At 41.9% G+C, this 26,788-nt stretch overlaps 1 protein-coding gene across 5 annotated transcripts in view; it reads left to right on the top strand.

The window, feature by feature from the left end:
- Positions 1-22,614, top strand: part of SHPRH (SNF2 histone linker PHD RING helicase) — a 72,677-nt gene extending 50,063 nt beyond the window's left edge. For 2 of the 5 annotated variants that reach the window (XM_045843003.1, XM_045843004.1), the window contains exons 25-30: positions 314-502; positions 10,030-10,122; positions 11,346-11,432; positions 12,144-12,322; positions 17,020-17,100; positions 18,473-22,614. In XM_045843003.1, the coding sequence (XP_045698959.1) occupies positions 314-502; positions 10,030-10,122; positions 11,346-11,432; positions 12,144-12,322; positions 17,020-17,100; positions 18,473-18,569 (726 nt within the window). In that variant the 3' untranslated portion in view covers positions 18,570-22,614. Of the gene's footprint in view, positions 1-313; positions 503-10,029; positions 10,123-11,345; positions 11,433-12,143; positions 12,323-17,019; positions 17,101-18,472 lie in introns of those variants that run through there. The other 3 variants (XR_006786133.1, XR_006786135.1, XR_006786134.1) reach the window with 3 other exon arrangements.
- The last annotated feature ends 4,174 nt before the right edge of the window (positions 22,615-26,788 follow it).

Here is a 26,788-nt window from a genome sequence, read left to right as displayed (position 1 = left end):
GTGCCGAAGGGGTGATCCACGTTCTTCCTAGCCACTGAAACGAGAACCCCAACTAATAAAATAACAATGGCCCTCTGACTGTTGTGCTTACTATTAGGGTGAGCAGAACTAAAGACTTTGAGAACGTACCCTGGTTAGACTTAAAAATCGTTACTTTAAACGTATAACTTAGCTTTTGTGACTTAAAGAATATTAACACCATGAAATATTTAGGAAGTGAGATCTGACTCCCTCGTCCTTTTAGCGTGTGTGTAGAGTGGAAGCCGTCTTCGGTAGCATCTCACTGAGGCGGCTTCTGTGTTTCCTTTTGCAGTGGGCGGTCCTGACCTGTGGGCACTGCTTCTGTAATGAATGCACTTCTATCATCATCGAGCAGTACAGCGTGGGGTCTCACAGAAGCTCCATCAAGTGTGCCATCTGCCGCCAGACGACCTCCCACAAAGAAATCTCGTATGTCTTCACCTCAGAGAAAGCCAGCCAGGAGGAGGACATCCCTGTGAAGGTGAAGTTGGTCAAGAACATGTAGAAGTGTAGTCAGAGCAGTCAGGAAGTGAAAATCAGAACAAGGCTGGGAATGAGCAGAATGTCCACTCTTGTCTGGCCGTGGACACGCTGCCCAAAAGCCTCCGTGTCCCCTCCCCTGTTGGGGGAACATGAGAACACGTTCTCCATCAGAGTTAGCAGTGGTCCTGCCCACCGTGGCAAAAAAAGGAACTTCTTCGAATTCCAGTTCCCTCTTATTTTCTCCAGGATTTCTGTCTGCTACAAACAGAGCTCTGGGTAACGGAGAGATTTATGTAAAGAAAGCTTCTTCCTCATTTTTCACGTAGGCTTGGATATCAGGGAAAAGGGTGTGCCCAGCGGAGCTGAAGGAGAAAACAGGTTGGAGGCAGAAGTTAGTGCTCTTTCGAATAGCGTGGATACTCTTTCTGGGTGCAGCCGAAACTGGCTTCATGTTCCCGCCTTTCTTCTCCCAGGCTTCCTTCAGAACTTTAAGAAAGTGACTGTCACTTCCAGTCCAAACAGGATCTGGAACTAGGCTTCCTCCCTGGGGGACATTTATTGACGAAAAGCCTGTACTGGACATCTTAAACATGGTTTTTTTCCCCCTAACCAAACTTAGATGAAGGGCTAATAAATACAGGAATGTATGGAGATAGTAAGAATATAGGTCAGAAGGAGTCGAGAGAAGGGTAGAGCATGCTCTTAAGCAAGAGGTGGTAGAATCTTTTTCCTTAATTCCTCCTTCTCTGGTCTTTGATGGTCTCTTCTCACTTACATTTAAGGGTTGTATTTTGTAGCAGAATTAACTGCAACTTGAAACGGCCTCTTAGACAGTTTCAGTTAAGATGTTAGTATATTAGGCAATTATTAGGATGTGCCCTCCTGAGAAAACTATAGTTGAATTGAAGAATATCTCATTGCTGTTTATTCCCACTGTTACTTGAGTAAAACCTGAAAATATCAGTCATGTTGCTCTCTAGAAAATGATAGTGTAGACAAAATTTGTAGACAAAATTTGGTTTAAGAGGCTACAGCAATATTGGTGGTGGCTTTCTTATGTTGGTGACAGTAGGGAAGGAAAGAAGTGGATATATTTAAAACATATTTAGAGGAAAGTTGATTAGTAAGATTGAATGCTGAAGGGGTTGATGAAGAAGGAGGTTTCATAGGTGACCTCCTGGTTTCTGATGTGAAAAGTCAGGTGGACGATGGGGCACCTACTGTATTAGGGCACTTGGAAGGAAAGTACATTTAGACATACTATCTCTGAGGTGCCTAAGACATTCAAGTGAGAAAAATCCAACAAAGTGTTAATATGTGGAGCTGGAGATTAAAAAAATAAAACGCAGTCATTGGCATAAGTGATCTCTGCCGCCCCAAGAGTGAATGAGATTCCCAAGGAAACAACCATAGAAGTGAGCTTTAGATCAGGTCCTGCGGAGCTCCAGAGCTTTTTAACAGTGGAATAAAGGGAGCAGAGCTGAGAAGGGTGGGGTGGGTGCGGGGAGTGGGGGGCTGTGGACTAAGAAGGAGCAACTAGAGACATAGTCAGTCCAGGAGACTATGCTGTCAACTTTAATAAGGAGGCAGCTATCAGCACTATCCAATGACTCAGGAGGGGGGCTCAACACAATATATGCTAATTTAGCTAATGAAGGTCATTAATGACGTCAGAAGGAGCTCTGTCAATGGAAATGTAGGGGCCATGAGCAGACGGGCATGGAATGAGAAGTGAACAGGAAGTGAGTAAGTAGGAAGAGCAAATGCCCAGCTCTGTCACAAATGTAGCTGTGGAGCAGAAGAATGAGAGCTGCGACCAGAGCAGATATGAAGTACAGGAAGACTTCGTGTTGTTTTTTATTTTGTTTAAGAGAAAAGACTCTTGAGCATGTTTAATCTGCAGGAAAGAAGGATAGATGGAATGTATTGGAGAGAGAAGGGATAATTTGTAATAAAAGTGTTTTGAAAAGACAGGGAGAGTGTTGGTGTAAAGAGAAAGGAGATCTTGTGGAAACCAAGTCACAGGTATAGGCCGAGCTCTTGAGCAAATAAGCTGTAAGCAAATGTGTTGTTATCAGCGAATAGGCAACCTAATATAGTTATTTTCAGAAAGGACAGGCATCCAGTACTCAAGATATGACTGGGGTGGGTGACCCAAGTGAGGTGAAGGGAAAAAAGTTCTAGATGAAGCGGTGAGACCGAGTGTTGAAAGGGTTGTCCAAGTGGGCAGTGTATAATATCTCAAGTTGGTCACTTTATGCTACTCACCACACACAGAGCTGCCTCCCTTCTCTGCCCCCCCTCCTCCTTTCTTCCCACTCCTGTGGTTTCTCCCTCCCTTGTCATAAAAATAGTCTTTCCTAGCCCTTCCTCTCTCTCCTATCTCTTCCTCTGGCCTCAGGCATCCCAAGGGCCGCAGAAGGCGTTTGTGGCTAAGAAGGGCTGCTGACTCGCAGATGAAAGCATTCACAGGACAGGGACCAGCATAGGAAAGAACTGCTGTGTCAGGCCTGATGCACTGAGGTTTAGGAAGCGATTGCTCTGGCTACCAGTAAACAACCCAGTCTCTATGCAACTGAACCACGGAGCCTGTCAAACCTACACCTGTTTATCCTATGGCAGCTTTCCTGGACACCCGGGAGGGGGATTAGGACGGGACAGTGACATGTGTTGTCCTGTTGGAACAGGAATATCAGTGTACAAATGTGTTTATTGTGCTCGGACTTCTTCCTGTCTTTCATGGGTATTGATGAGCACATGAATTAATAGAAGCATCTTGTAAATACTTAGAAGACTGCAGAATTTACTAAAGTTAGTTTCTCTTCCATTACAGATGTGTATACGCTTGCATTTCCTTTTCATTATATAACATGACTGAATATTGTACCTGTTCGCAGGCAAGGTTTATCCCTCTCCCACATTCTCACCTTGCTCTTTGCTGCCTTTACTTTTGCTTCTCACTATCTTTTCTGTCATCATTTGTGTCTGCCGCTCGTGCCTTTTTCTTCTGTCACATTGCTGCCCTGGTGTCTGCTACCTCTCCTTGAAGCATCAGCGCATTGTTCTCCCAGACTCTCACTGCACTCTTCCAACTGTCTGAAACTCTCCCGCTGAATCTAGGCATTATTTTCAAGTTTTATACATATTAGATCAAACTATTTCTAAACATAGGGTTTTATTTATTATTATCAAATTCCTGATCTTTTTGTTAAACAGTCCTGAGAAGTAATTTTTTTTATTTCATTACAGTTTTTATATTATCTAAAATGTTTATTTCACTCTACGCCAATAGTTGAGACACTTGGACATAATAAACAATATAATATATCATGTCATACATAGTACTTAATTATATAGCTGATTTCAGATAATAGGTATTGAAAAACATAAAAATAGTGTTGAATAACAAGACATTTTTTCTACTGGTAATTGATAATGTAAGGAATTCTATTGATTGATCATAGAAATAAATTGAATACTGAGATCACAAGTGTTCTCTTTAGTGGATACATTTAAGTTAAAGACTGTACCTACCCTAACGACAGTGTGACAGTATTCCTAAATGACCCTTGGAACGCACCGGGCATTTCGCAAAGTAAACAAAATTCCCCTTGCAAGTTCTGACAACGGCCAGGCATTTTGGATGCTGAAGTAGGCCTCCTGGCAGAACATGTGCCCACGTGGCATGTTCCCTGTGTCCTAACTTTGGCTAGGTTTCATATGAAGCACTTTCTGAGTGGCAACCCTGACACTGTAATAGACAAGGTTCTTATGTCGTAAGAAGTTTCTGTCCAGGAGAAGATACGCCACACAGATGTAGCCACCACAAGCCACCACCTTCCCACCATCCCACACACACACGTGCTCAGGGCTTCACCTTCTCACGCTTTGGAGCATCTAATAATTCACGGGCCTGCTTTTTAGAATAAAAATTGTTTTCAGGCCCATTGCCACAGGTTTTGCCTTAGTTGATAGGGGATTCATTTTTAACAAGTAAATCTACTGATAATTGATGTTTTATGCAGCCTTTTCTGTAGGGAAAAAAAGTACTGTATTTCTGCCTTCAGACTCCCAGAGAAACCTAGAAATACCGTATGTCCGATTCTGTGTGTAGAACTGTTGCTTCCTTTCCTTCTTTTTTTTTGAGTTTCTCTTCAGTTGGTTTAAAGGTCACTTGTGAAAAAGAAGTCTTGTACATTCTAAACATAATTAAAATAAACATCTGTGTGGGAGAAAATTGGAAACTTTTGACTGAGTTTAAAGTTAACAGAATATTTGGGTAAATACAGCCCACAAATGATTTATTTAAATGTCGTTATACTTAAACATTAACTGGTAAATTTAGAATGCAGTTGTGTGTTTTTGTTATAAATGTCATGGGTAAATATATTAATAATTACAAAAAAGTTTCTATCACTGGACAGATTAGCACTTGTGATTCTGAACTGTTGTTAGTCCAGCGTTGAAGGTAATGGAGCCTGCAATAAATCGAACATGCGGTGGAGACTTCTACAGTCTAAACCATAAGTTATCTTTATGAAATTGCCTTTATAAAGAACTTATACTTTGTGGGATGTAAACTTCATTACACTGTGGAAAGCACATTGGTTTTGAGGTGAGGACTTTGTTTCATTCACTAGAGTGTCCCCGACATCTAGAATAATGCTTGGCATGTAACAGGTACTCAGTGGGTAGACGGATGCATGGATGGACGGACAGACAATTGAATAGTATTTACATATAATATCCCTAAGAACCTTTGAGTCCAAATAAAATTTTAATTTTTTTGCAGTTGGCAACTTGGAAATCATTATGCAAAGTATTTAAAAGAACAGGGTAATATTTTGGTGTCCTTGTGCACGTGTAAGATTTCCCACAGCCTCGGTCGACTTCCCATTGAACCTCATTCAAGTAACCTGTGACTGTTAAAGAACCCAGCACTTGCCCGAGGCATTCCCTTGAACAGTACTCCTGTTGTAGGAGACCAGTCATACAAGCCGCATAAGAGCACTGAGTTGTGTCTGTCACGACGCACATGGGTTTTTAGCATGGTGAACAGGTGCGTACAGGAATAAAACAACGTTCACTGGTCTTAGCTGAAAGCAGTGTGGATAGCACAGGCACATTGAAAGAGTTAGCTCTACTTCGAAAGAAAAGTCCAGAAAGTAATAAAATACCACGACAGGAAATGACTTCCTCCAAACTGAACAGTAGTGGAAAACATTCCGGTTATTTCAAGTGACAAACCACCAATGGAAACCTAAAGAAAAATCTGTCACCTGTCACCAAGTCATAATCCAATTGGTCATGTTACTGATTAGGGAACATAATTCTCTTTGGGGAAGGGGAAGTAAGTTGTATAAATTTGCCTTCTTTTTAAAAAAATATATTTTATTGATTATGCTATTACAGTTGTCCCATTTTCTACCCTTCACTCCCCTCCACCCTGCACACCCCCTCCCACCCACATTCCCCCCCTTTAGTTCATGTCCATGGGTCATACTTAGTTTTTTGGCTTCTACATTTCCCATACTATTCTTACCCTCCTCCTGTCTATTTTCTACCTACAATCTCTGCTACTTATTCTCCGTACCTTTCCCCTCTCTCCCCCCCCACCCACTCCCCTGTTGCTAACCCTCCATGTGATCTCCATTTCTGTGGTTCTGGTCCTGTTCTGGTTGTTTGCTTAGTTTGCTTTTGTTTTTGTTTTAGGTGTGGTTGTTATTTGTTGTCATTTTACTGTTCATATTTTGTATCTTCTTTTTCTTAGATAAATCCCTTTAACATTTCCTATATAATAAGGGCTTGGTGATGATGAACTCCTTTAACTTAACCTTATCTGAGAAGCATTTTATCTGCCCTTCCATTCTAAATGAAAGCTTTGCTGGATAGAGCAATCTTGGGTGTAGGTCCTTGCCTTTCATGACTTGGAATACTTCTTTCTAGCCCCTTCTTGCCTGTAAGGTCTCTTTTGAGAAATCAGCTGTCTTATGGGAACTCCTTTGTAGATAACTATCTCCTTTTCTCTTGCTGCTTCTAAGATTCTCCTTATTTTTAATCTTGGCTAATGTAATTATGATGTGCCTTGGTGTGTTCCTTCTTGGGTCCAGCTTCTTTGGGACTCTCTGAGCTTCCTGGACTTCCCGGAAGTCTATTTCCTTTGCCAGATTGAAGAAGTTCTCCTTCATTATTTGTTGAAATAAGTTTTCAATTTGTTGCTCTCCCTCTTCTCCTTCTGGTACCCCTATAATTCGGATGTTGGAACATTTAAAGATGTCTTGGGAGTTCTTAAGCCTCTCCTCATTTTTTTGAATTCTTGTTTCTTCATTCTTTTCTGGTTGAATATTTCTTCTTTCTGGTCCACACTGTTGATTTGAGTCCCAGTTTCCTTCCCATCACTATTGGTTCCCTGTACATTTTCCTTTATTGCATGTAGCGTAGCCTTCATTTTTTCATCTAATTTGCGACCAAATTCAACCAATTCTGTGAACATCCTGATTACCAGTGTTTTGAACCATGCATCTGGTAGGTTGGCTATCTCTTAGTCACTTAGTTGTATTTTTTCTGGAGCTTTGATCTGTTCTTTCATTTGGGCCATTTTTGTTTTGTCTTGATGCGCCTGTTATGTAGTGAGGGGCGGAGCCTTAGATAGTCACCTGGGCGGGATACCTGTTTTCACTGAATTGTAATGCTGTGTGTATGGGGGTGGGGTCCGAGAGGGAACAATGGCGGTCGCTCTGCTCTGTGCCAGACTTCAGTCACTTCCCCCACTACCCACAAGCAAAGTGGGCCCTTTCGGTGCTGATTCCCAGGTGGATGGGTTTGTGTACTTTCTAGGACCCTGTGGGTATCTCCAACGAACTCAACTGTGAGGCCGGCAGGTGTTTTTAATCGGTGTACTGAGGCTTTATTTTCCCGAGCTGGGACCCTGGGTTGTGTGGTCTGTCTCGCTCCCCAGTTTCGCCTGGTTTACCTGTGTGCAAATGTGGGACTGCCTGCTCCACCAGCCACCGCCTGTCTGGGTCTGCCAGCCACCATCTTACCCGCTCTGGTCCTCCAGACACCACCTGGCTGCGAGTCCTCTCCACCTAGCTGCCCGACTCCACCCCTCCTACCCATCTGGATGAGTGTGTCCTCTTTAACTCCTTGGTTGTCAGACTTCCATACTGTTCAATTTTCTGTCACTTCTGGTTGTTTTTTGTTTTTAAATTGTTGTTGTCCTTCTTTTGGTTGTATGCAATGTGTCTATCTACGCCTTCATCTTGGCTGGAAGTCTGGGTTCATTTTTCAGGACATGAAAACTTTTAAATTTTTAATCCTAGGCACTGCTATTAGCTTAGTTGTCCAATTAATGTCTATTGCCTTTTGGTAATTTCTTAAGTTTTTGAAAAAGTGCTTGTAATATATCTGGCAAATAGGACAGAAACCAGATCCTTATCTAACTTTTATTTGTTTTTTTTTACTGCATTTTCTGTGCTGCCTTTGTAGATCAGCAATCATTTGTTGCGTATACCCTTTTCTTTTCATTTAACAGCAAATTATGAACTCTTACTAAGGTAGACTCACAGAAGCAGTGGATTTGCAATGTAGCATCTTGTAACTTGAAGCAACATTTTTTACGATAATTTAAATGTCTTCAAGCAGTCTAAAAGATGAAATCTTTTGTCGTGGAGCAACTGCCTAAACACATTGGCCTAACATAAGGATTTTTCACTTATTGGCTTTGTTTTCAAAAATCAGGCAGGGCACGCGTGCTCAAACTGAGAGCTGCAGATTAACACGGCACCCACTCCTGCCGCCGTAGTTCTCGTCCTCAGCAGCCACTCGCTGTCCATCTGGAAGGAAACGGTATTACGGGCTTCTCGCTGCCCATCTAAGTTCTGCCCAGCAGAGCTTTGGGTTTCTGGACTTCCGTATTCTTCTTCTTTCATAGCGGGGAGTACCGGACTGACACCATGTGGTTCAGAACTGCGGCCTTTGGGAGGGGGGCTCAGGAGAGCTGCCCGCCGAGCTGGCCGGACTTTGGTAAAGGGGAACGACCTGGCCTTGTCCTCTGTAGAGTCAGCTCTCCGTTCTGGATGCTGGTTATAAAAGATTGTTCTGGTTTTGTGACTCTTTATAAGAAGCAGCTTAATAGGTAGAAGGGTTAATAGTTATCCTGATATTTGTTTAGATGTCTTTTTGAAAAGAAGACCTTGAAGAGATGTTTCTAAACTCCAAAATGATCACTCTCTGCTAATCTTCTCTTTTCTCTTATTTGAGGTCATTTTGTTCTTAATTCATTATTTATTTATAATTTTGTTCTTTGTAATGTTTAGACTGAAATAGGCTTCTTATATTTTTTAAGCTTTCAAGAATAATTAAAAGTCTGCCCATCCAGAGGAATAAATACAGACTTGGGATTTTAATATCAGAATTTTAAAACTCTCCTGTAATTCTGTCCTGCTAACTTGCAATTACTAGGGCTTCCTTCCTTGTTTTGTTAATATTCTTATCTTTGATTGTCTCCTCCTGTGCAAGTGCTGAGGAGGGGTGGTAAGTAGTGCTGCTGTGGGAACAATGTTGCTTCTTGCTGGGTAGGTCCACCCCACTGTGGACTGATCTCTCCCACTGTAGTGCTCGTGGTTAAAGTCTCAGAGAGATCACTTACTGAGTGTCTGTTATTTGCCAGGTGTTAGGCTTAAATGGTTTGTGTGCATTTCTCACGTAACCAACACAGCCACCTTTGGGAACAGTGCAATCATCATCCCTGTTGGACAAGAAGGAAAGCGAGACTCAGAAAGGCTAGAGTCCGTAACTAGTGAGATGCGGAATGGGCCGTTGAATTTAGATTTGTCTTACTCAAAATCCCATGCCCTTAACCCCCATGTCTTACCATCTCCCAGAGCATTCCAGAAAAAAAACCTTCCTCGGTGGAGGCTATAAAAACACTTGCTTATTTTCTTCATCATCCTGTTTCTTCATTGTTTTTCTCATTGTCATACCGCTATGGTGGAAATGGTTATGCAAAAAGCACTCCTTGTGTTCATCCAGCTTTGTTTAAAGCTCATCCAAGTGGGCGTCATTGGTGCCGCTGTCATTGTCCTTTGTGCTGCCGTTGTAAGAAAGGGTTTTTCACGGGTTGGATCCTTCACTGTTTGCTGAAGTTAGAGTGTTGGTTCACTGTACTTTCAATATTTCCAGTGCCATAATGTCTGAAGCAAGTAGTGTTTTTGGATATAAATTGTGCTTATCCAAAGTAACAAAATTGTGTAAATTACACTTAGCTAAAATATCTGATCTTCAAGGTCACATCACTGTATGAATTTTCGGTGTGCTTTTATACTCAGTTCTCTCAGAGTATAAATTCTATAACTTTTACACTTTGAGGCTAAAGAAAATTTCCAACAAGTACAGTAATTAAAAAGGTTAAACATATATGCACCTATCATATAGTTTTGATAATAAAAGTATTTTATGTTGTTTCCATTCCATTGTTCACTGAATTTATTTGGTAGTAATGTGTTTTCTTCCTTGTGTTCAAAGGGCAGTCATTCTACAAAAGTCGAAGCTGTGGTCAGAACCCTGATGAGAATCCAGCGCAGAGATCCAGGAGCTAAAGCACTCGTTTTTTCAACGGTACAGTCAGCATTTTCATCCTCAGGGTTAGCGCAGACTGGCCTTCTGTCCCTAGTCAGTGTATATCTGAGAACTAATTTTTTTAAATATATTTTATTGATTATGCTATTACAGTTATCCCATTTCCCCCCTTCACTCCCCTCCACCCTGCACACCCTCTCCCACCCACATTCCCCCCCTTTAGTTCATGTCCATGTGTCATAATGAGAACTAATTTTTAATGTTGACTATAGTATAGGTGAGATTTAGAATTACAGATAGACTTTTCCATTTCAGAGTTTTTCCCATGTCCATACAATAGAATTATTGTGATAGAATTTTGTGATGCTTCACAATATAGTTCCTATAGGTACATTTTATGTTTTTATATTAATTTTACTTAGAAATTTTCTTAATATTTTTTAAAATTGGAATAAATAACCTTGAAAGTCTCATTTCACAAATGAACTTGTTTGTTTAAAAAAAAGTAAAACAGCTCTGGCTGGTGTGGCTCAGTGGACTGAGTGCCAGCCTGTGAACCAAAGGGTCGCTGGTTCAATTCCCAGTCAGGGCACATGCCTGGGTAAAGTGGGGGCCATGTGAGAGGCAACCACACATTGATGTTTCTCTCCCTCTCTCCCTCCCTTGCCCTCTCTAAAAATAAATAAATAAAATCTTTTAAATTTTATTTATTTATTTATTATTATTATTTTTTTTTAGAGAGGGAAGGGAGCGAGAGAGAGAGAGAGAGAGAGAAACATCAATGTGTGGTTGCTGGGGGTTATGGCCTGCAACCCAGGAATGTACCCTGGCTGGGAATCGAACCTGGGACACTTTGGTTCCCAGCCCGCGCTCAATCCACTGAGCTATGCCATCCAGGGCTAAAATTTTTAAAATAGAAAAATATAAACAACTAAATAATGTATTGAATAAAAATTCTAGTTTTCATTGCAGAGAGGTAAGTAACCACATTTATTAAGCACTCTATTATTTATTTTCCATTTATATTTATCTTAATTCAGTTCTGAAAGAGGCTTATAGGTTTTTTTGCCCTATTTTTAACCAGCATTTGATTTAAAACATACACAAACACTACCACTTCAAGATAGAACTAATATGAATGGTACTTGAAGGTTTTGTGTTTACTTAATTCTGAGTCCCATGTCGACTTAGGTTCTTTACAGATTCTCTGTATGTGAACTCCGTGTGTAAGTGTCTCCTCCCGTCTCGTGTGTTGTTCTCAGTGGCAGGACGTCCTGGACATCATCTCCAAGGCCCTCACCGACAACAACATGGAGTTCGCGCAGATCAGCCGTGTGAAGACGTTTCAGGTACGTCAGGACGGTCTTCTCATGTTTTCAGAGGTGGATTCAGGTGCAAATTGAAACTTCTGTTAGCTATGTTATTTTCATTTATTGTCTTGTTTCCTGATTAATTATAATATGTTAAATTAAAAAGCAGAGTAGAGAAACTGTAGTAATTTTCTTTCTGTTCAGTTATATCCATAGCAACATTCGTCTGATTTGAGGTACATTTCTTCATTGTAGCAAGCGATGGCTTTTGATACACCTTTTGAGCAGGCAGGGGCCTCATGTCCCTGGGATTAGGTCCTAAAGACACTGCATCAGGCAAAACTACATGTGGTCAGCTGTCCCTCCGGCACTCCCAGCACAACGACAGGTGCACGCCCAGAGAGACACACAGAAAAAGATCAAGTGAAAATTGAGCAGATTCGTGTCTCTTACCCCATCCCGAGTCTCACTCAGTCTACCATATTCTTTTTCTTCCTCTCAGCTCATGTAGTTTAATTTGCACACGTCACATATGTGTACCTTGTGGTTCCACTCAAGCTCATGTGACACTTCCTCATAAAGTCACACAACAAGTTTACATTTTCTAAAATTGGTAATTTTACACTGAATTTTCTTAGCTGTTGCATTTCACAATGAAATGGATGTCATTAGACATATTTAACAGCTGTAATATATTACTGTTATTTTTAACTGATCCAGCTAAAATTTAAATGTACCTTTCTTTTTTAGGAGAACCTTTCAGCATTTAAACATGATCCCCAAATCAATATTTTGCTGCTGCCCCTGCACACAGGTTCTAATGGATTAACTATCATTGAAGCTACTCACGTTCTCTTGGTGGAGCCCATACTGAACCCTGCCCATGAGCTTCAGGCCATAGGAAGGGTGCACCGAATTGGACAAACAAAGTAAGGACTTAAATTAGTATCAGTCACATTTGCTTCAGGTTCCTAAGTTGCCAATCAGTGTTTAAACCCCTGGTATATGTTCGTCATAACCTGTTCATTTTTCATCTCTTCCTCATTTATTAAATTTTCAAGTACTATTGTATGACCAAGAGACATTTCAAGCCCTGACCAATGTGGTGGTTCAGTTTGTTGGGCATTGCCCTGCACAGCGAAAGGTCCCCGTGCAGTTCCTAGGCAGGTCCCCAGTTGGGGTGCATATAAGAGGCAACTGACGAGTATTTCTCAGTCACTTTAATGTTTCTCTCCTTCTCTTTTTCCCTCCCTGCCCCTGTCTCTAAAAATAAATAATGAAATCTTTATTTTAAAAAAAGACATTTTGAGAGATTTCCATCCCTCCCTCTTCCAAGAAACAAACCCCCAAATTCCCCTAGATTTTTATCGTCTCTCTTTCACAAGCTGCACTACTTCATCAAAGCAGTTTCTTAAAATACTTAAGACAAATGCAAAGATGAAGTCACCCATCATAACTTTGGGAAGAATTGATTTTTTATTGTCTCAGGTAGCTCATATTTTAGTCATACATATTTCATGCATGACTAAAAACAAACACCTCCTTTTTAAGTCCTTCACCTTAGGAAAACAGAGCCTCGCTCTAAGCTAGGTCTACTCTAAGAGATAATTAGATTCAGTGTAAGGCCCAAAGTAAACCAAATAATATATATTATATAGTGTATACCACTTTTATTCAAAGAAATGCATCCATACAAAGAACTTATTAAGTAAATATTGATTGAGCCCTGGCTGGTATAGCTCAGTGGATTGAGCGCGGGCTGCAAACCAAAGGGTCACGGGTTTGATTCCCAGCACATGCCTGGCTAGTGAGCCAGGTCCCCAGTGGGGCCATGTGAGAGGGAACCACACATTGATGTTTCTCTCCCTCACTTTCTCCCTCCCTTCCCCTCTCTCTAAAAATAAATATATAAAATCTTTTTTTTAAGCAATACTTAAAAATAAATAAATAAATATTGATTAAGTGCCTACTATATGTCAGACATTGTGCTGGATACTGAAGAGTAAGTTGCATAAGACAATGTATTGTGCCAGTGAGGTTACCCTGTAGTACAGGAAGCAGATGATTGAACATAATGTAGTAGAATGTGCAAAAGAACAATAGAAGTACCATGGTAACAAAGGAAGGGAGTGATGACTGTGTGCTCTAGAGAGTCAAAAAACACTTTATCAGGTTAAGTCTTGAAGGAAATTGGGCTAAAAGGGCTGCTGACAGAGCCAGAGAGAGTTACCTCCTCAGAAGTACAGAGGACGTAACCAGCAGGATCTTTCTGGGGACTGCAAGGGTTTGCGGTTGCAGGGCGTAAAGCGTCAGGGGCGGGACGGCGGAGTGAGCTCTCCCGCGCCGCACTCGAAAGCATGGACTGCTCTGTGAGCCGCAGCCGAGAGGACACGTGATGCCTTGGTTCTAAGCGAGAAAGAGACATGTTCATCTAACAGAACTTTAGCAAATTATGGCAGAGTAACAGAATAAATGCAAGCTTGTTTTACTGTGCTGCCACGTGCCATTTAAAGTACAGCCATGTGTTCGTTTGGAGGGTTTTTTTACTTTTTTTTTTTTGGCTTACAGTTTTAAACATATTTCTTGTCTTATCACTGTTTCTAAAGCAAGCATTGGACCCTTCTCAGATGAAAGGCTACTAGTCTAAAAACGCATTTAACACTACTTGACAGTTCTACTATGCTTCCATTGTAAATATATTGTCCTTTTTCCAAGGAGACTCTTGAGTCTCCTTCCTCCTCCCCATTGACGATGGTCTCGCCTCACACTGGGAAATCAGATACAATGAGATTAGAAGTGCCTCTTCTTTCCATCACCAACTTGAACAGCCTCCCGTATTGATATCACATCATTCAGTGGATCTGTATTGAGCACCGTCCGCCAGGCACTGTCCTAGGCATTTGAGAAGCCCTCGTGGGGCGTAAATTCTAGTTGTAAGGAGTTGATGGAGAGACAGATGGTAAACAATAAACAGAGTAAGTAACGTGTATCTTGTGTTAGGAGTGAGAAAAGTGGAGTAGTGAGGAGGGTTAAGAGGGCAGGTGACTGGCCAGGAAGGCTGTTATGGAGAAGGTAATATTTGAGCAAAGAGGTGAGAGGTGAGGTAAAGAAAGCTGAGGAGATACACCATAAAGAAGAACGTTCATGCAGGTAGTACACCTAGTAGAAAGGCCTAAAGGCAGGAGTGTGCCTGGATGCTTCAGGAGTAAGGAGGAGCCAGAGTTGCTGAAGTAGAGCAAGCAAAGAGGAAAGAAATAAGAGATGAAATCACAGAGCTTGGCTGGAGTGGTATGTGTGTGTTGGGGTGTGGGGGGATGGTTGTTATACAGGGCCCAGCACCATTGGGAGGCTTTGAACAGAGGAGTGACGTGACATTGGTGTTGAAACAGTCACCTGAGTGCTGTGTTAGGGCCTGGGGGAGAGGGAAGCAAGGGTGACTAGTAAGAAGGCAACTGCAGTAATCTTAGTGAGAGCTGAGGTGGCCTGGGCCCCGTCAGCAATAGTGGGAATAATGAGATGTGATCAAGGTCTGGATTTATTTCGAAGGTAGAACCAATAGTATTTTCAGACAGACTGGACGTGGTATGTGAGAGGGTCAAGGTTAGCACCGTGGTGTTTGGCCTGGACAACTGAAGGATGAAGCAGCTTCCAGTGGACCAGGGCAAGACTATTTGGCAGAGCAGATTTGCTGAGGGAAGGGCAGAACTTCATTGGAGATAGGAGTTTAAGAGGTTCATTCGACACCCAAATGGAGATGTCTGTTCTGTAAAGATGTCTGGAGTTCGGAGAAAAATCTGAAAGTCGCCAGCAGATAATGGTAGTATTTTTAAGTCTTGAGACCACATGAGATTGCTAACAAAGAGAGTGTAGACAGAGAGGAGGACCGGGGATGAAACTCCTGAGCCCCCCAAGGTTAAAGGCTCCGGGTGAAGAGGAGAAAGGACAAATAAAGCAAAGAGGACAGACACGGATCAAACAATGCATTCAGAAGAAAACTGGAGGGAAGAGCTGTCCTCGGAGCCAAGTAAAGAATAGCACTCAAGAAGGAGGATGGGACCAGCTGTGTCGTGTACCATCTGAGTGTCAGATAAGGGAAGGTCGTTAGCTGTAGCAGCATGGAGATCAAAACCAGTTTGGGTGAGAGGTGGAGACAGTGGCCCGATGGGTGTGTAAGATAGGATGGAATTTTATTTATTTATTAAGAAACACATAACAGAGAGGGTTAGGTAACTTGTCCAGGGTCCCATGGCTAGTAAAAGCGGTGGCAGGTTTCAAACAGCCGTTCTGCCTCGGCAGCCCATGCTTTTAACCACGATGCACTGCTGCCTCCACGGAGCTGGGAGGACTAGTGTTGTGAGCTTTGCTGCAGAGAGCAGAGAAAAAGAAGAGAGTGGGATCCAGAGAGGTGGTTTCTTCCCTTTCATACAGGCGAAATAATAGAATGATTCATTAGCAGCAGACACTAATGAAGCAGGAGGTGGGAAGAAGGCGGGAACAATGCCCTTGAGCCGGCAAGAGGTCTCAAACTCAGGGCAGAGTCTGGGGTCAGGCGGAAGCACAGACCATCTGTGGTCGCGTGTGGGGAGGCTCAGGGTAATCCAGACGTGTCCCTGTATCCCCATCCCAGGTGCGCATGCCTGCTTCTATCCCTGCACCTGCATCTTTAGACTCTACAGTGCCCTCAGATGCCTAATAGAGAACTCGGGATTAACATGACGACACAAAACTATCCCTACCACACTGCCACCCACCGCCCCAGGGCTGCCCCATCTGAGAACGTGGCCCTGTCATCTCTATTGTTTCTTAAACCGGAAATCTAGGACTCTTCCATAGTTCTCTTTTCATACCACATATCCAAGCCATCATGTAGGTAGGTCTTGTCAGCTCCACCTCCTAAAAATATTCCAGACCTACTGACCGCTTACTGCCTTTGCCGGTGTGACCCATGTACAACCCGCCCTCTTCCCTGGCTGACTGCAGAACGTACTAACGGGCTTCTCTGTCTCCACCTCTGCTGCCCGGTGGTCCAACTCCACACAGCAGCCGAAGGGATTTCTAAAGTGTGGTCAGGTGTAACTCAGATCAGGCACAAAACCCACAACGTAACCCAAATTCCTGCCACGTCCTGCCCCACCCTATGTGGTGCCCTGTGGCCATCCCTCCCGTCTCAGCCTCGCCTCCCCGCCCCACGGTACAGAGTGCTTCTGCCACGCTGGCCTTCCCTCGACCCCCAAACAGTTCAGGCCCGTGCCCCGAGTGCTGTGTTCCCAGGACTGACTGTGCACTCCTCTGCAGTTTCTTCCGTGCAGACCGTCTTCCCACGCCTCCTTTGCTTAGCAGCCTCCTCCCCATCAGTCACGGTCCAACTCGCGTGCCAGCGCCTGGCACCATCTGGACCCGGAAGCACCGTAAATGTTGACGTGTGTATTGTGTCTCCCCTCGCTAGAATGTTAGTTCGTGGGGGTTCAGTAGTGTGTTTCATTCACTGCGGGACCCCCACCCCCGCCAGCACCTCCGTTAGCACCTGCCAGCTGGCCGATGACGTATAGCACATACGAAATGAAGTGTGTTTGTTCTCATTAGCTTTAAGGTGTTTTTAAACTTGTAATTATCATGTGTCTTCTAGACCTACCATTGTACACAGATTCTTAATTAAAGCGACAATAGAAGAGAGGATGCAAGCGATGCTGAAAACCGCTGAGAGGAGGTAGGTAACAGTTCGCTGAGTCGCTGGGGAGGTGTTTCTGCTTGTGTATAAGGTGCATGAGTGTTCGGAGCTTCTTCACCGAGGTGGCCGCTCGGTCAGCCAAAAGGTGTAAGTGTGAAGGCTTTTTAGAGGCAAGGTACGGCATTTCACCTGTTCAGAATTTTCGATTAATGCTCATTCTGTATTTGGCTTCACATATTAATAGGGATTGTAATGTGTAAAAATATATAAACTATCCTTTGTTTCTTTGCCACATTGGATTTTTAAATGAAATTTGTCTTCATGCCCAACCCAAAAGCCTTCGCTGATATCTGTAAACTGAAACTTACCGTATTTTTGTTGTATATAGTGCACGCTTTCTTACCCAAATTTTTCAGGGAAAACTAAGGATGCGCATTACACATGGGCAGTACTAATTCCCCCATACAATGTGAATTATACGTGGAAATTAGTGCTAAAATGTGGGTGTGCCTTATCCACAGCCAAAATACGGGTAAGTGCTGGTTCAGCCTTCCCTTGTTAGTAGCACACAGACAGGAAAGTCCGGACTTAAAACTCTGCTGGCGATTGCAACATCAGCTCCAAAGGCAGAACAGCAGCGGAGACCGAAGCAGCCTGAATTTTAAAACATCGACTTTGGGATCCTAAAACTTCCTAATAGTTATTTCATAACTTGTGTTCCCTAAAGTCATTTTGAAAACAAACAAATGCCCCACTGCGTCCTTGTGAGCGGTGTGATCGGGAGAGACGCCCAGGACAGAGGTTTCCTTCGCAGGGACGAGTCTGGGGCGCTTTGCAGAGTGAGCAGAGAAGCAGTTTGAAACCAGAAATTGTCTTCCATCGGTGGCTGATGGGAAGGGACGAGGCTACTACCAGAGCTTTTGCCCCAAACATGAAGACTTTTTCTGGTGGTTGTTTCCATATGTAACAGAATTCAGTCATTATGTTAAGCTGCCTGAATAAAATAGCAATTAGAATTGCTGTTGAAAATCTCTTGAGACAAATGAAGTTTGGACAGTAAGATAAATTGTAAGGTGAGAGCATTAGTAACATTTGGTGGGGGCGGGGGGTGTTCTTTTTCTTATTAGTGGTACAGAGAAAAGGCATTTTATGACAAAGCCTAAAAATAATGTATAGAAGTCTTCACTAGTTTTAACAAGATGCTATAGGGATCTCACCCTTTACTTTCTTCTGGGAGTTTCTTATGACTCAGCTATAAAAACTGAGGAAGAAATAGTGTCCTTGTATTATTATAAGAATATAATATTGTTATATTCTCATATTTTATAAGACTAGAACAGCATGTAATACGAACAAAGTAATTTATCACTTGGGGTTTCCTTCTGACCCTGCTCTCTCGGAAACGCCGCAGCCACACGAACTCTTCGGCCAAGCACTCGGAGGCCTCCGCCCTGACCGTGGCAGACCTGGCGGACCTGTTCACCAAAGACACGGAAGACCTTGAATGAAGCGCACGCTTGGTTCAGTCAGCAAACCGGGACGTGTTTAAAAGCTTTCAGAGCTTGTAGAGTAGAGCTGTAAGCATCCAGCAGATGTCAGTACACACTGTTCTTAGTGAATGAATTTCTTTCTTTTTCAGTTGTACAGTGCCCTAGTAGTTATTGGGCCCTTTTCAATATACTGTTTCCAGAAGATCTATAAAGATTTTTAATTTTTCACTCCTAATAAAACATTTATTTTTGTTCTAAAGAATATCTATATCTGAGGAAATGAAGACAGGTAGTATGTACTTTTCTTTCCATGCAGTTAGTCTTACAAAGAGATGGATTAAGAGAAAGTGAACTAGCCTAGTTTTATATGACCTGGCTCTTCAGCCAACATGAATCTCGTTTTTGGAAGGGCCTTCAGTGTCTTCAGCACGTAGTTCAGCAATATCTTGTTAATAGTGTTTTAAGTAGATGATGAATTACACCAACTCCTAGTTACTTAGGTAGGTCCAGACTGTAACTCCACACATAGTAACATCACAGTTAATACCATTCCAACAATAAGTTAGTATTAGGCCATTATTTCTTTTTTTTCTGTATCTTGTGTGAAAAATCAAAATACTGAGCATTTTTTCCCATTGCTGTTACATGTTAATTAGTGTGAGGATAAACAGTTAACTTTAAAGAGGGTTTTTAAGTGTATTGATGTTTACCTTAAAATTATCTAACCTGCTTTCTCTGCTTTCATTTTTTCTTATTGTTAAGTTTTTACATGTTTTAAGGTTGAGGTATTGTAAATATTGCAGTTTTTATAACTTCAGTCCTTACCATTATGACATGGAAACATGGCGGGTTTTATAAGAATCCTTCTGATATGGATGCCCTGCAGTCTTTTCCTGTCCCATATTCTGTGTAACTAGACTTTAACCACAGATATCTGAATTTACGGTCGGGTTTGTTATTTTATTCCACTAATACTTATGTCAGTGACTAGTATTTTATCTTTGAAGCTAGAGAATGTCATATTTACATAAGCAAATAATTGCAAGTGCTAATTACTTAGTGTTTCTTCTTCTGTGAAGAATTAATGGACTTTGAAATTGGTAACTGAGGAGTAGTAGCTTATATCCTAGTCATTTGATGTAATACAAATGTTCTTGTTTTGTTTTCTGTGAGCCTTCAAAGTTTTAAATGACCCTCAGGACTCATTAGCTTCTGCTCAGCTACCCTGAAAACTGTAACAGAAATATGTCCCCTGGATCACATGTGTCCGAGAGGCTTTGGTGCTTAGTTAAGGTGCATTTTCTTCTTCTGGGTTTGACATAAACAGCTGAGGAAAACACACACACACTTTTGGTGCTTATTCTTCAGTCCAAGAGAGATATGCATCGATTCTTTTGTATGAAATGAAACAGAACTATTATTTTTATAGCTCTTTACATATTATAAAGAGCTTTCCTGTACATTCGCGTGTTTAATTTGCCCAACAACCTCGTGAAATTGGTATAATTCATGCCTCTCCTGTTTGGAAGGTAGAGAACTGAGGTTCAAAAATACTGAGAATCGCGTATGTGACACGTACAGGTGAGGACGTGGAGCTCAGGTCCCCCACTCTGACTCCCGAGCTCGTGTTCTCTCTCTCTCTCACCTTTGTGGCTGGGATTCGGAAAGCCCGCGGTGTTATAATTGAATGATGAGCATATTGTAGTGCTTCTGTTTGTTTCCTAGTGTATCTTTGGAGCTGCAGTTACAAGGGAAGCAATTTGATATGCTTCAATTTTATAAAAAACTATATACACATATAAATACACCTATCTGTATAAGGGGAAAAACAGCTCTTATTTATTTCTGTAAGATGTCATCAATTAAATAAATATTTTAGTGGAAGTTGAAATTTGGGGATTTATTTAAATTCTGAGCTGTAGAACATGCAATGTGGGGTGTTTTTTTTTTGTTGTTTTTTTCTTTTTGTTTTGGTCTGAACAAAAGATGTCACAATTGTTTATACTATAGAATCCCATATTTTACAGACATTTGTTACTTCTTTAAAGCAGTTGGGACAATTTTTCCAAATAATTGTTCAAAACAAATACAGATCTAACTGAAGAAGACACGGGTCTTCTCGGCTGCAAACAAAGGATTTTTTGTTCCCTTTTTCCATCATTTCATGTTCTCTGAAATATCACTTTGCTTATAAACCACTGTTCTTAATTGGGTGCTATGCTAATGAAACGTGAGAAATAATGAGATAGTTCCAATCCTTAAGAGAGCTTAAATGTGTTTGGACATAGGGAAGCATTTCCTGTTGAATCTGGTGAGCTTACAACACTGAAGAGACATTTATATACAATGCAAAATACATGTACCTAGTTCCATAATCTTTCGCTTCAACCCCGATAGCATTGCTGCAGTTTTATTGCAGCTCCAACTTTTTCTCTTTCTGTTCTTGGCAAAATGATCCATGCACTTGATTTCAGTGATTGGTCCCTTTCATATCACAGTAATAACAAACCAAAAATACTCTTGGCATGATAATTCACCATGCAAACCACCAGTACTCTACAAGTAATTATTAAGCCTAACAGTACTTACCAAAATGTCTAGGAACTGAATTGAGCAATGCAAAATTAATCATCACCTTGGCAAAGGAAGAAATGATGTCTCTGAAGTCGTCCCCTGCTCTCACTTGCTAGTTCTCCCAAGATAGTGTGTGAGAGTTCTTGATGTTTATTAAACTCAAAGGATCATCTTCAAGAAATGCAAAATCACCTATGCTAAATGACTTCAGGTTTCATTAAACTGAATAAAAAGTATCTTTCTGCTTTTCCCACAGTAATAGACCATTTCATGACTCTTAACTGGCATGCCAATATAAAAATGAAGTGTCATTAAAACAGTACAGTATGAGCCATGCATTTTAAGCCTGGCAACTCTGATAAAGGATAGCTCAACTTCAATAGTGTTTCTTCAAAGTAGGATGGATTAACTCTGCATTTTATAAAATTGATGAGACTCTCCATATCCTCCTGCTACATTGCAGAGTGTGAGCCACTTGCAAGCCTTCCTTACAGCAGCGACTCTCGACCTTGTCCGTCTCATGGCACATAAACAAACTACTCAAATTCTGGGGCACACCCAAAATACATCTTTTGCTGATCTGACAAAATACCAGGTATAATTTTGATTCATTTACACCAAATGACTTTGTTGGGTTGGCTGTTGTCATTTTTTAATTTCCCCTAAGGGGAAAGAGGTCAGTGCCCCTGACTAAATAGTCAGGTACTGCATGTTTTAAAATTTCTTGCAGGCACCGGTTGAAAATCACTGCTTTAGAGAGCGAATTGTGTGAATGACTGATAACCCCAAAGGGAATTCACCTCTTACAGTAGGTATGCGGTGTTAATAGGATTGTTACCCATCCAAAAGTTTGTGTACCCAACACTTCAAAAAGGCCAATATTCAACACGTCAGAGTTGAATGAGGGAAGGTTTATTGGTCAAGAAGGTCCCTGGTGGAGAAGATGGGGGGCTCAGAGGTTCCTCAAATCTATTTTTAGCAAGCACAAAGTCCAGGCTCCATTTAAATCCAGGGAAGGAAAAATAGGAGAGGCTGTTTTTGTAAAAACTCAAGTCCAAAGCTGAATTCCTGTCATGATTATCAAGTGTAAAGCAAGAGCTGTTAGCCCAAAGGCCATGGGAAGCACTCAGGCCCCAGCAAGATGGCATCAGAGACACCGAGCATTTCACCCTGTCACCAAGTTATACAACAGAAGAGTCAGAAGAGTCACAGGCAGAAAATGTGGTAGCACAAGAACGTGGCAGGGACCAGAATCACCATCTGTAGCCTTCCCGTGCCTTCTTCCTTCATCAGCATTTCAGAGGCCATCTCTGTATCTCGTCTTTGAAGGTCCCGCGCCATCTGTCATACCCTATTGCATTATCTAATATCAGTGACTTTCAGGACTGATTTTGTTTATTGCAACTGAGCTTGTTTGTTGAAACCAAACTTTTTGTACTGCAGCTTATGCTTCTTTTCCTTGCAACATAGAAATAAAATTTAACCTCCATGATCTGTGTGATTATTTGTCATATAGGTGACTGTTGTTTATTAAATTGCCCAATAACTTCCTTTCTGCCTATCAGATATTCCAACCCTTCAACCTTCTTGCAAAGGTCTTTCTCTTTAAACCCATTGGGCAACCTCGTCGCTTGGAAACCTCCTCTTATGTTCCACACCCCGATAGAGCCTATGTGAGGAACAGTTCCGTGCAAGAACATGTTTTTGACGTGGGGTTTTTTCAGTCAGCACTAACACCTTTATTCCCACCCCCCGCTTAGATAGTGGTCGCATGTCACCTAGATAAGTGGACATAGGAGCTACTCATATTCTCTACCAGACAAAGAAGGTATGATGAAGAATTTCATGCTTGTTTCAGGATGCCAGTGAGAAGAGGCCTACAGCATCCCGTACAATTCCGATTATCCACGAGAAAGGAATTTTAGAACACACAAGAGTTCTCAAAGGAGAGAGCAAAATTGTTTCTGAAAGATTTTAAGAAATCCAGGATTTTTTTTCAAGTGCAAGTGAACTTTAAAGCTCTTTTGAGTCCTATTAAAAAAAAAACAACAAACTATGGTATGTCCCATTTTAGGCTTTTTTTTTTCCTCTTTCCCAAAATACATGGCTGTAAAGTTCCAGGATCTCTTCTGCCATGTGAATAACAAATACCAAAAAAGTGGGTGTCTGTTTCCTTTTCTAAAAAGTTAAGTAAACAAAGAAAGTGCAACTATTTTTTAAAATTTAGTGAGGATTTCAATTAATTCAGGAGAAAGGAACTGCCTTCCCTTGCGTGTGCAGTTAATACTTGTTGAACTTCGTGGGCTGGAACAACTAGCAAACGTGGGTCACATCAGAGCAGAGTCGTGGGTTAGTAAAACATTTGCAAACATCCTGTCCACTCAAGAGACCTAGCTAATAAACACTGAGAAATCACTTAAAATTTCTCCCATAACTGCACTAAATGTGTTTCATATTTAGTAGTAAGAGCTGTTTGATTCTTATTTGGATTTGGCTATCTATCAGTACCTAGTTGTTAAACAAACTGAGCAACTTTTATCTCCAACATTAATTTCATATTGCCTAAGGCTGTTTCTTTTGGACACCTGTGAATCCAGCTGCCAAGAAAATGAGTGGCTCTGCCCTGAAATCACAAGGTGTCCTCAGTGACACGGATCCCAGATCTAAGGGGACAGTGCACCTATGGAGCAGGCCACTCTCCAGAATAACTGCCCGATGTTACCATGTTCCTCTCACACGAGACAAAATCGGGTTGTTTCCCTCTTCAGCTGGAGGCAAATTCAACCTTAGAAAGTGCTGATACTTAACAACAAAAAGACAACCCAATGCAATAAAAGGATTCAGGCTTTTTCAATAGAACTGTTTTTATTTTCAAGTAAGATGTTAAAAGCATAGGAAATCTAAAGGTTTATGATAGCACTTCTAAAAGTTTATGATAGAACTTCTGCAGTACCAGTTCATTGTGTGTATTTTGTATTTTGAAGGCACACATTTAGTACGTGTCTTCAGAGATGATTGTCAGGCCCTGGCTGGTGTGGGTCAGTGGATTAAGTGCCAGCCTGTGAACCAAAGGGTCGCCAGTTCAGTTCCCAGTCAGGGCACAGGCCTGCCTTGCAGGCCAGGTCCCCAGTTAGGGGCACGTGAGAGGCAACCACACATTTGATGTTTTTCTTCCTCTCTTTTTCTCACCCTTCCCCTCTGTCTAAAAATAAATAAATAAAAATCTTTTTAAAAACGATGATCAGGTAGTCAGGAAAATAGCCATTTTAATCTTGCTTTAATGAGAAATAATTAACAAATGTAATTCTATATATTTAAACTAATTTAAACTATACAACATGATTTATACAGACATTGTGAAGTGACTACCAAGATCAAATTAACACATCCATCGCCTCACACAGTTAACACTTTTCTTGTGTGTGCGGTAAAAAGTCTTAAGATCTCAGCAGGATGAGAGTGTACAGTACTGTGGTTAACTGCAGGCACCATGCTGTGCATTATAATCTCAGAATTCGCCCACCTTACAAGTGAAAGTTTGTGCCTTCTGACGTATATCACCTCTCTGAAAAAGATACACAAGTGGCTAATAAGCACATGAAGAGATGATCAGCAGCATTAGTCTCTGGGGGAAATGTAAACGAAAGCCATAATGAGAGGGACTGGGGGGGGAGAGGGCTGCCTAAGCAGAACAGGATTTTGAGAGCAGTGAAACTCGATGATGATTTGATGATGGGTACATGTTATTAACATCGTCAGAACCCACAGAGTGAACAGTACCAAGAGTGCACCCCTACGTAGACTATAGACTTTGAATAATAATGATGTGTCAATATAGGCTTATCAGTGGTAAAACGCGACGAATTTACCACTCTGGTGCAGGACTCTGGCAGGGTGGGGCACGCGGGAGCTATGCAGGAACTGTACTTTCTGCTCAGTTCTGCTGTGAACCTAAAGCAGCTCGAGAAGTCAAGTCTATTAAAAAAGATAGAATGAGATACTACATCCTACCCACCAGACTATAATCAAAAGACAATGACATGTTTGGGCAAGGATTTAGAAAACTGGAACCCTCATACACTGATAGTGGAAAGGTAAAATGGTACTTTGTAAAACATTTTGCACATTTCTTAAAAAGTTAAACATAAGCCCTGGCTGGCGTAGCTCAGTGGATTGAGTGCGGGCCGCGAACCAAAGTGCCACAGGTTTGATTCCCAGCCAGGGTACATGCCTGGGTTTCAGGCCACAGCCCCCAGCAACCGCACATTGATGTTTCTCTCTGTCTCCCTCCCTTCGCGCTCTAAAAATAAATAAATAAATAATCTTTTAAAAAAAAGTTAAACATATACTTAGCTATGCCCCTCCTCCGTATTTACTAAAAAGAAAAGGAAACCTATGTGAATAGTCCGGCAGTTCCGCAAATTGTTAAACACAGTTACCAGAGGGCCCAGCAGTTCCACTTCTAGGCATGTCCGTCCATGGGTCCGCTTGGGCTGTCATAAGGAAATAGCACAGACTGGGTGGCTTGAGCGACAGAAATATATTTCCCACAATTCTAGAGGTGAAGCTGAAGATCGGGGTGTCGGCAGGTCTGGTTTTTGATGAGCCGTCTCTCCTGGGCTTGCAGGCAGCTCCTCCCTATGTCCCCACGTGATCTCTCCTCTGTTCACGCACCCCGGTGTCTTCCTAAGAAACATCCAGACCTGTAGAGAATTTTTATGAGTTTATTTGAGCCAAACCGAACCATTGCCAGGGAGCAAAATCTCGAAGGATTCAGAGAATGGCAGTTTCGCCACTTGTTGTTTCTGTTCGAGTCAAAGGAGGAGCCGTAAGGAGGGTTAGGTTACATCAGAACCATTGGTGGCAGGTTACGGGGGTGGGAGAAAGCAGAGTTGGGGGGAATCTCTGGGACTGTATAAAAAGTAAAATGGAGAGAGACCTCCTTTTCCTACTGTGCAGGATAGTTAATAATCGACATTTAGAACACAGATGGTATGTGGGGAGCAAGGTAACAGCGAGGGGTTCTGGGGTCTGCTGCTCTGCTGGTGGGTTGTGCCCTGAGGGGTCTAGAAAGGGTCCCTCGGACACTCCAAAGGCATGTTATCTTAGATGCAACAGGAAAAGAGGCTCACTTAAGGTCAAGATTTTAACCTTTGTCAAGAAAGCTACAGGCCTAGGGTGTGACTACCTGCCAGACTTGCATTTAAGGCAGGGATTTTTGTGTTCCGATCATCTTATCCATTAACTTTATGTCTCTGAGTTTATAAGTGTGTGGTGAGGCCTCCCCTGACCTTGTCAGGTTTAATATGTGGCCCCCTTTTGTCTGCAACATCGTCACATTGGATTAGGGACCCACCCTAAAACTCGTTCCTATCAGCAGCATTTACTACAGACAGAAGTGGAAGCAACCCAAATGCCCATCGAAGGATAAATGGATAAGCAGAAGGTTGTGTAGGCTTACAGTGGAATACTACTTGGACGTAAAAAAGAAATGAAGCACTGATACATGCTACAAAGAATGAATCTTAAAAACACGCTAAGAGAAAAAAAAAACTGTAATGAGATACTGTGTGGTTCTATTTATACGAAGGGTCTGGAGTAGTCAGATCGATAGAGGCAGAGGCGCATGAGTGGTTGCCCGGGCCTAGGAGCGACGCTGGGGC

Source organism: Phyllostomus hastatus, unplaced genomic scaffold (genome assembly GCF_019186645.2).
Source record: "Phyllostomus hastatus isolate PE091 unplaced genomic scaffold, TTU_PhHast_1.1 phas_contig_40, whole genome shotgun sequence".
Lineage (NCBI taxonomy): Eukaryota > Metazoa > Chordata > Mammalia > Chiroptera > Phyllostomidae > Phyllostomus > Phyllostomus hastatus.
This window is presented reverse-complemented; position numbering and strand designations above follow the sequence as displayed.